This window comes from Varanus komodoensis, unplaced genomic scaffold (genome assembly GCF_004798865.1).
Source record: "Varanus komodoensis strain SLA01 unplaced genomic scaffold, ASM479886v1 scaffold3, whole genome shotgun sequence".
Taxonomy (NCBI): Eukaryota; Metazoa; Chordata; class Lepidosauria; order Squamata; family Varanidae; genus Varanus; species Varanus komodoensis.
Window position 1 is genome coordinate 35315749 of NW_025335761.1, and position 9886 is coordinate 35325634.

At 44.0% G+C, this 9886-nt stretch overlaps 1 protein-coding gene across 3 annotated transcripts in view; it reads right to left on the reverse strand.

Annotated features, from left to right (window-relative positions):
- Positions 1 to 2353: 2353 nt before the first annotated feature.
- Positions 2354 to 9886, reverse strand: part of RPS6KL1 (ribosomal protein S6 kinase like 1) — a 17762-nt gene continuing 10229 nt past the window's right edge. For all 3 annotated transcript variants that reach the window (XM_044436166.1, XM_044436165.1, XM_044436167.1), the window contains 6 exons: positions 7478 to 7610; positions 4810 to 5622; positions 4152 to 4241; positions 3864 to 3946; positions 3453 to 3548; positions 2354 to 3298 (listed from right to left, as the gene is read on the reverse strand). In XM_044436166.1, coding sequence (XP_044292101.1) covers positions 3185 to 3298; positions 3453 to 3548; positions 3864 to 3946; positions 4152 to 4241; positions 4810 to 5622; positions 7478 to 7610 — 1329 coding nt within the window. In that variant the 3' untranslated portion in view covers positions 2354 to 3184. The remainder of the gene's footprint in view (positions 3299 to 3452; positions 3549 to 3863; positions 3947 to 4151; positions 4242 to 4809; positions 5623 to 7477; positions 7611 to 9886) is intronic.

A 9886-nucleotide genomic window follows, 5' to 3' on the forward strand; every position in this document is an offset into this window, starting at 1 on the left:
TGAGTAGTAGAATTGCTAGTGTGTCATGTGAGCTGCCTCCTTCTAGGCTGACTCATTTATAAAGCCAAATCACTGGTGCCATGTGAACAAGCTGTGTCCTAACATACTGATTCCCTCGCTTCTAGCTTAGCATCAAACCATAGGTTGCTGTTATACTGTAACCAAGAAAAAGCTTAAATGCAGGTTTAGTTAAATATGTTGTTACTGTTTGCATGTGAACCATGGGTGCCTAGTTCAAATCTGGCAGCAAATAATGACTTCAATCTCTGCATCACAGGGTTTTCTTGTCTTCTGTGGAAAGATTTAAGATCTGCTTGCTTTCTGTGTAAACATGTTCTAAATGTTATGGCTATCCTCTTAAGGGTTCTGTTAAATAGGTACCCAAAAGAACTTGGGATAGCTTAAGGAACTGTCACAACCAAATGGCCATGTCAAGCTTGCTATTCTCAAACAATGGGAAAAGCCTGGCCTGCTTCTCTGAGCATTTAATCATGGTTTATTAATAACAAATGAGGGTTTTTAAATTGTAGTTTCACAGTTTATATTATTCCATTAAATACAGTGTGGAACTGCCTTGAAAGCCATTCTTGCACAACAATGGGACAATTAAATATTTGCTTGAAATACGATTAATTTGTTCCATGAAAAAACTGAAAAAGCTGTGATGCAAGGATCTAAGCCAATCTGAGACTGCTAACATGAAGCTGGTGGAATTCTCAGCATCCTTATGGTTTCCAGAGAGTTTGGAGGAAGTTCTTGAAGTATATACATATGTGTATATACAAATGGTTTTTACTTAGTAACATTGGCTAGGGCTTAAAACACTTTTACATGCATGAGCCTTTCTCAGATTCACTTTCCTAAGTTTGAAAGATCTCTGAGGGGCTGATGTTGGAAGGAAGGATGTTCATAGGTGAGGGAGCTAACGTGGAAATGCTTTCAGTTCTCAAATGGACTGGATTGGAGCCATAGTGTTAGGTAGGTGCCTGTATACTGCCTCTAACCAAACCTGGGGGCTGAAAAGTAATTAGCTCTGTAGCTGTAGAACAGGAGGTGATTGGCATCTGGTTTGTCAGTTCTCTTTTTCTAAAGTCTCAGTGGGATGGTTAGAAAATACTTCCTCATCCCTAAACCTCTCATGGTAGGAAGAAGAGAACAAACTCTAGTTGCGGGGAAGTGGGGCTGTAGTCTGTTATCTGGAAGGTGACTTCTCTAACTATGCTGGCTTGGACTAATGGGAGTTAGAGTCCCGCAATCCCCAGAGGACTACAGTCTCCCCACCCCCCACTGACTGTCTGAAATATTTTAAAGAACAAACAAAGGCATTCTGCTTCGGTGAATGGGGCAGCATAAAAATGTTTTAATAAATAAATAGTGCTTGGATGTGCATTTTACAACCTCTTAGTAAGGAAAATGTTAGGCCACTCAGCCCAAAACAATACAGTACAGCAGGAGTAGGAAATCTCCAGTTATTTGATTTCAGCTGTCAACCTAGCCAGAATGGTTGATGAGTAGTAATCCCTCTCATGTGCAGAGCTGCAGGTTCTCCATCCCCACTGTACAGTTGTATGGTTGGCAGGTATTTGAAATGGTTCCATTTTTAGAGAGCTGTTATTGTTCTGTGACCATTATCTAGCAAAACTACGTTACTTAGGGGTTTCTTTGTGATTCCTTTTGGCCTAGTTTGTGATGCTCCTAAAGATGTGAACTGGGGTTTTTTTTGGTTAAATGTAAAAATTTATGTCTCTTCCTGTACCAAAGGTGCTGGACTACTATCAAAAATGGCTACTGCAGCAGCATTGAAATCCACTTGAATTGGGCAAAGAAAATACAGAACAGTAATAGAAAAATGTTATCTAGTGAGATTTAGCCAGACTAAACTAGGGCATTAAGAAGTTTCATGTTGACTCCAGGTATGCATGAGAAAGGGGTGCAGAGATGTAGGTAGGTAGTCTTAAGTGTTGCTGAGAAGTATGCCACATTTGCTGTGCTACTGTTAAGTATTTGGTATAAGATTGGTGTTACTTCATTTCAAGATGAGAACAGTTTTTAGATAGTCTCCCAAGAAGATAGGTAGAATTTAAGATTTTTTTGTTGGCTTGAGGAGGTAAATTGCCTTGGCTTCTTGCACAAGGAAGAGTGTACCTACAACCTGTAATTCTGTAGCAAAGCATTGTGCCATAAACTTGAAGACACAGTGGGCAGCAGTGGAACTGTTTCCAGTATTCCCAGGACCTCTTGCATGAAGGATGCTTGCTAAGCTCATAATGTTGGACTGACTCTGTTGTGGAATCCAAGCTAGGTCTTTCCACAGGAACCTCAGCAGAGACAGACTGAAGAGTCCCACACATGCTTGTTGTGCTATGCGCTTTTATTGGATTTTAAAACATTCATGGACAAGAAAATGGAAGATCCACAGAGAAGGGGTCACAAAGAGAGGCATTTGTTCAATTCCCCCTCTCAGTAATAGCTGTCTTCATTCTGCAGAAGAAGCAAAATGTAAAGGGTGCACATGCAAGCTGTGAAATAGATTGTTACCCAAAGACATCCATCTAGTGCCACTTTTGAAGAAATGCACCACTAACTTGGGATGGGTTAAGCTCATGTAGAATAGCAAAATGCTTCAAGTTAAAATGAGAAGTGATAGAGCAGATACAACTGCAAAGCAAGGAAAAATAGCAGCAGCACTAAAAGGTGAGCTCGAATAGGGGTGCAAGGAGTAGTAGCTGTGAGGAAAGCTACCCCATTGAGCCATGTCTGATTTAAGCCTGTCATGAAGGGCAAGAAATAATGAGGTCCTATTTAAATTCCTTAAGGAGCACCAAATATGAGGCCTTAGCATTTGGCCTTAAACATGCTTTTACACAATACTTAACAATCTTACTTAGGCTAGATTCTTTGACAATAGTTTCAGGGTCATAAATATTCTTCTAATGCTCAGCTTGATCTGCAGCTGTTAATAGCTTGGAAGTGGAAGAGGAGCAGCTCAGGACTAAACAATTAGGACCAGGTCCAGCTCTGCAGATTACCTCCAGAGCAGCAGCACTACTAGTACCACCCAGGGTCATCTGGCCCCAGACACTTTACAGGAGGGTAGGTGCTTTTGAATGGGTTTGGCTCATGTAGCAAAGACTGCTGCTAGGTCTTGCATTCTGGCAGCATGACTGTTCCCCACACTCCGTTCTTATGATGCAACCAACTTGTTCCATTGGATAGTACTGAAGAAAGGGTGTGACTTGATCTTGTTCACTCCCTCCTCTCCAGAGCCCAAACGTTGATTGGGTTCATACTGCAGCAGCTGAAAGGAAAGAAGGGAAGTAGTTCAGCATATAGAACAAAGCCTGTTCTAGCTCAGAATAGGGATGTTGATGGTTGCAGTCCAGCATATTGAATGCACTAGGGCTGGAGACAACTGTTCTAGCCACTCACTCATACTAGCTGGGCAGCCTCACCTCTGAAAGCAGAGAGGAAGCAGAATGGCTGAGTCTTTCTGGAAGGTGAAGCTGTGTGTGAGGATGGATCCCTGAGGGGTGATTCTGGGCTAAAGACTGAGAGAGAAAACAGCATGTTAGAAGTGACATCTTGCAGCACAGGCAGCTAATGCTACGAGAGTGGTGTCCTGAAAAGCACCCCATTTGCCATGCCACTGAGGTAAGTAGTCTCCATGTCTTAGCCAATCCATGTTAACAAAAACATTACAAGGAAGAAAGAAGATACAGAGTCCAAAATTCAGGCACTTGGTCATAATCACCAATTTTATGCTTCACACATTCTGAGATATACTTTGTCTAGTACCAATGCCTTTCCTGGGTTCCCCAGATCAGCGTGCCCCTCCAGATATATCCAAGTATGAGTCTACTCACTGTTCCACTCAGTAGCTCATAGAGCAATGCACCAAAACTCCACCAGTCACAGGCTTCTGTCAGCTCAGAAATTCCACCCACCTCTGCAGTGAAAAAGCATGAAAAACAATTACGTTGGATGCCTTCACTGGCTTCTGCCACTGTAGCAGCCTGCAGGAAAGCTATCAACAGGTTGTATTCACAACAAAATGGGGTCAGCTTGCATGTCAAGTTGGGTGGGAGATCGCTGCCTGTCCTTCACTGCCCAGCTGCAGTGAACAAGGGAAGAGCAAATGATCCCTCCCATACCTGGCGCGCAGTATAAATCTTCCAGTGCCTGGGTGCAACATTGCCGCTCTACCTCGCTCCACTGGCCAAAGTATGTGAGACGGATGTGACCTGTAAATTAAGAGGAACATCAAGGGAGGTTGTGCAAAGCCAAGAAATACAGCAGGTATAAGGAGCCCTATTCAAATTTCCACTGCTTGCCTCTAGCTGATGGCTTTGCAGCACTATTTTGCAGACAAATGGGATCAGAAATTAATTCTGGGGTTATGGAATGATGGAAGTATCCCCCACCCTCCAGGGCCTAAAACATTTCATTTATAAGCTTCAGAAGTCTAGAGCTCTGGTGTCTTAATGAATAGCGATTCTGCCAAGTTACAGAAGTCCTTTAGACATTAGTGTCAGATATTCCTCTAGCCAAAGATGGTCCAATACCAATAATTTGACCAAAGTAAGCAGTAGTACAACTGCCAGCATTCCAGCCCACTAGCCTGGGCTGAAGTCCAAAACATTTGGCGATCACTAGGTTAGGGAAAACTACAATAGTAGGAAATTTTGTTGTTTTGATTGTACTACAAAGCTCAACAACAAGGGAAATGAAACAGCCATCATAGCCAATGGGTAGGAATGATAGGAGTTAGGCCTAAAACTGTCCTCCATCCACTATGCAAGAGAAACTTACCAGTATCATCCAGAAGCAGGTTCCGTGGATTGAGATCTTGGCATAGGACCCCCTGTTGGTGGAGACCCTCCAGGGCTAAAATCAGTTCAGCTGCCCAGACCTGGATCTGGTCCTCCTTTATATTCCAAGTTCCAGAACTGTGCCTTTGGACAGCCAGATGTGCAAGAAACCCCTGATGCTCTGAAGGCAGTTGGCTTTTGTGCTTTTTTTGATCAAGAATTGACTCTTCTTGCATAAAGCACCTTTCATCTCGCAACTGCCTTCTTTCTGCCTTCAGATGAGACCCACCACATTGCTCGCCTGTAAGTAGTTTTGGTTCCTGCTGAGGGGTGGCTCTCTCAGGTATGCTGCCAATATAATCAACTGCAGCAACTGAGTCCCATGACTGGAAAATCAGACCCTGGTTGGTCAAGTATCTATGTCCCTGAGGCACTTGCTTCAAACCCAGTTCTGTAGCACCAAACAAAGCACGTGATACACATAATTCCTTTCCTCCAGCAACTTCCTGTGGCCCACTTGTAGGTTCAATGGACCATTTATGGTTGGTCATGGTTTTAGTGGTTGACCAAGTAAATGAATGGTCATCACTTCTCAGCAGGCGGGGATTTACATGAGTAGGGCCAACTCTGTTCTCATGATAGATGCTGCAGCTCTGCTGGGATACAGAATCAGCTTCTTGAGAGTTTCTGACAAAGCTTTCCTCACTGGTTTGTCCCAAAGCCAAGCTGAGTTTTGGATTTAATGCATGAGAGGAGTCTGAGGCATTGCTCTGTAAATGAGGCTGTGAGTGAAGATGACACCAGAGGGTCCCCCCTGTGGGAAAGAGAAGGAAGATTAAGATTGGCTACTGAAAGCACCTCCATTTCAGCAGCTAAACCTGATACTGCAGTTGTCTTCTAACCCAATAGCAGGTGGTGAAGAGCAACACTGGGAAAAAGGACAGATAATTCAAAAATCGTCAGATCTGTTTAATTGAACCAGCTAAATTGGGTGGACAAGGTGGCAAGCTTTCAAATAGCTCTGATTTTTTCCCCCAGGCAGGATTAATGAAAGCTCCATGTTCCCAACCATATTCCTGCATGAAGAAAAATCCTGTGGTGCTCAAACCTTTCTTAACTTGTATCTCTGCAGTCAGTTTGGTAAGATGTATGATCTCTAGACCAGCTTCCAGAAGGCTGGTTTGAAATCTAAACCTTATTGGGTCCCACAGGACAACTCTTCTTGCAACAGCTCCCCAGAGAGGTCATATCACACATATCTGGCAGGACACCACTTGCCCAATGCCCTCAAGTTAAGAACTGTGTTGACCTGCAAAAATATGTACAACGAACTGCTATATGCTGAGGGACAAAACATTACAAGAATTGTCTGTGTCTACTTGTACATGAGTGAAGAAAATTCCCAACTACTGCTCTGAGTGAGACCTACAAGTTTTGTGCATCAGGTTGCTATCAGGTTAGTTTTGACATGTCAACCACTCATATCCTGGTCTGCCCTATCCACATCCAACCAGGAGAGCAAACGTGTTGATCCATATCTAGGTATATGCAACTGGGCTGGTGGAGAGTGACTTCCCCACCTCATCTGTGCCCTGAAAATGCTACATACGAGCATCATACAGGTATGGGGGAGCCCTGCTAATTGGAGTGAACTATGATGTGGGGGAAATTGGGCAGAGGTATCTTTTGTAAGAACCATTCTGTCCACACAAGGATCCCACTCAGTGTTAGAGATAGCTGGTGCTCTGTTCCCAGCTACTGCAACATCCTTTAGCTCAAGACACAAGAACACTACCCACAACCTATTTTCTGCAGGGAAAATTAGTAAGGGCTACAACACTCCTAGACCAGTGCTCTCTGACTTACAGGATGCTTCACATGAACTGTTCCAATGGTGGAAGAGAGTTCCCCCGGCAGGGCAGAACTTGATCTATCAAAGGAGCTCCTAGGAGTTCCAAATATGCTAGCAGAAATGTTTTCCTTAATAAATTTATCATCAGCAGTGTTTCAGTGGCATTACAGGTTGGAGGAACGGGCATCCTGGAGTTGGATATGGCAAGCCTTGGATCCACAGAATTCAAAGCCATCTCATTCAACCAATGTGTGTGTGACAAGGAAGAAAAACTATCTGGTCCTAATCGAAGGGATGTATACATATTCCAGTAGAGCTTAGAAAGTGCTTGTTTCTTTGCACTCTTAACTGTGCTATAAGATGATTCTTTCAACTTCCTTTGAAGCAGTTGGATCAGTCAGTCCTGAAGAATATACTCAACATCCAAGGTTGTTGACTCCTCTTCCAGTGCAGCTTTTACTCTGAGCTTCCTAGGAGCTATCTGTGGTGCTAAACCCATTTTAATAATGGAGTTTGAAGCATGGAGAACTCCTATAATGCTTGGAATAAAAGCTGCAATGGATAAGGAACCCCACTGACACAGAAATCACCAGCTTCCCCCCATCAACATCACAGAGGGTTATCTGGGTCATGAAAACAACAAACTATTCCTGTGCATATGTGAACTTACACCTTCCACTCCTCCCTTCTTTTATATAAATAAAAATCTTGCGCTTTTCACACAACATAATCTCAATAAGCTCTGAACGGCACAAAGTTTACACCAGAGGAAGCTAGGAAATGAGAGTGGATGTACAGCGCACCTTGTGACACCCACCTTTCACATGTTCCAAGTGGAGGAAGATGGAATCCTCACTCACAGAATAGCACAACAATTCAGCCATAAAAGGGATCCCATGTGGGATGATTGTCTGTCTTTCACGGGTCTCCACGTGAGATTTGGGAAGGCTCTGAAATGGAACATAGAATCTATTATTCCTATGGTTATTCCTGTTATTTCATATCTGTAGTGCTCTACAGCTGAGGTTCTCTGAGCTCTAGATTGACTAACTGGACTTCCACTGGCCAGAAGAGTCCAATCAACTATTCCTGCAAGGGCTCCTCCATACAGCCTCTCTGATTGTAGAATGCAGCCGAGGATTGATCTCTCCAGTGCTGCATACAATTCGCTCCACAATTTTCCAACTGGTTCTTTGGAGTGGCAAGTGATTAAGGAAGCTGTTGGTGCACTCTTCCATAGATTCAATGGGTTGGCACCAGATTGGAATTTAGTGCCATTCTCTTCATGCTGGAGGAGTAGGGTAGGGAGATGAGAGTCATGACTGCTCCTTTCCCTCTGCAGCCCCAGTGCTCCTGCAACACTGCCTTGAAAAGCTGGAGGGAGAAGTGGGATGGCACCTTCTGGAGGAGTATGAAAGACATTTCAGGGGTAAGATAGGTGGGGAACCAGCAAAGACTTCCTCCCCACCCCTTTTGTTCAGCCACGGAGCTTCTGCTGGATCCCAATGTCTTCTAGGAACAGTGCCTATGGAATTTACTACCCCAAGATGTAATGATGGCCCCCAACTTAGATGGATTAGACAAATTAATGGGGGATAAGACAATTCGTGGCTACTATCTTCTATGACAACAGGCTGCCTCTTGCATCAGACAGTACAGCCATGGGGAACACAAGCAGGAAACCTCTGTTGTGTTTATGTTCTGCTTATGGGCCTTTTCATTGGCCACAGTAGACACAACATACTAGACCACACAGTAGAAACATACATACAAGGTTCTTCCTGTGGAGGCAAACGAAGCCCCAGTGATGCTCAGCTAGCCACATGATACAAATAAGCTAAGCTGGATCCAGGTGTCCCATGATGTAGCATCAGCATGAAGGGTACAGGTTTAATATTTTGCCTGCCTCTAAATTTCCTAAAATTTAATAGGCTAAGATACAACTACTTGGTGTTAGTCACGAAGTCATGTCCGACCCATTGCAACCCCATGGACAACATTCCTCCAGGCCTTCCTGTCCTCCACCATCCCCCGGAGTCCACTCAAGCTCACACCAACTGCTTCAGTGACTCCATCTAGGAATGACACCTCATCCTCTTCCGTCCCCTTCTTCTTTTGTCATCTATTGTTCCCAGCATTAGGCTCTTCTCCAGGGTGTCCTTCCTTCTCATTAGGTGGCCAAAGTATTTGAGGTTCATCTTCAGGATCTGGCCTTCTAAAGAGCAGTCAGGGTTGATCTCCTGTAGGACTGACCGGTTTGATCACCTTGCGGTCCAAGGGACTTGCAGGAGTCTCCTCCAGCACCACAATTCAAAGGCCTGAATTCTTCGGCGCTCAGCCTTCCTTATGGTCCAGCTTTCACAGCCATACATTGCAACTGGCAAAACCATAGCCTTGACTATACACACTTTTGTTGGCAAGGTGATGTCTCTGCTTTTTAGTATGCTGTCTAGATTTGCCATAGCTTTCCTCCCCAGGAGCAAGCGACTTTTAATTTCTTGGCTGCAGTCCCTGTCTGCGGTGATCTTGGAGCCCAGGAAAATAAAATCTGTCACTACCTCCATTTCTTCCCCATCTATTTGTCAGGAAGTGAGAGGACCAGATGCCATGATCTCAGTTTTCTTAATGTTGAGTTTCAAGCCAACTTTTGGATTCTCCTCCTTCACCCACATCAAGAGGCTCTTTAGTTCCTCTTTACTTTCTGCCATTAGAGTGGTATCATCTGCATATCTGAGGTTGTTGGTATTTCTCCCAGTAATCTTAATTCCAACTGGTGATTCATCTAGCCCCATCATTCTCATGATGTGCTCTGCATAGAAGTTAAATAGGCAGGGTGACAGTATACAGCCTTGCCGAACTCCTTTCTCAATTTTGAACCAATCAGTGGTTCTGTGCCCAGTTCTCATGTTGCTTCTTGACCCACATAGGTTTCTCAAGAGAGAAATAAGATGGTCTGGTACCCCCATCTCTTTAAGAACTTGCCACAATTTGTTGTGATCCACACAAAGGCTTTAGCATAGTCAATGAAGCAGAAGTAGATGTTTTTCTGGAACTCCCTAGCTTTCTCCATGATCCAGCGTATGTTGGCAATTTGATCTCTAGTTCCTCTCCCTCTTCGAAATGCTGCCTGTATGAGTACTTCTGGTAGTTCTTGGTCCACATACTGCTGGAGCCTAGCTTGTAGGATTTTGAGCATAACTTTGCTAGCATGTGAAATGAGGGCAAT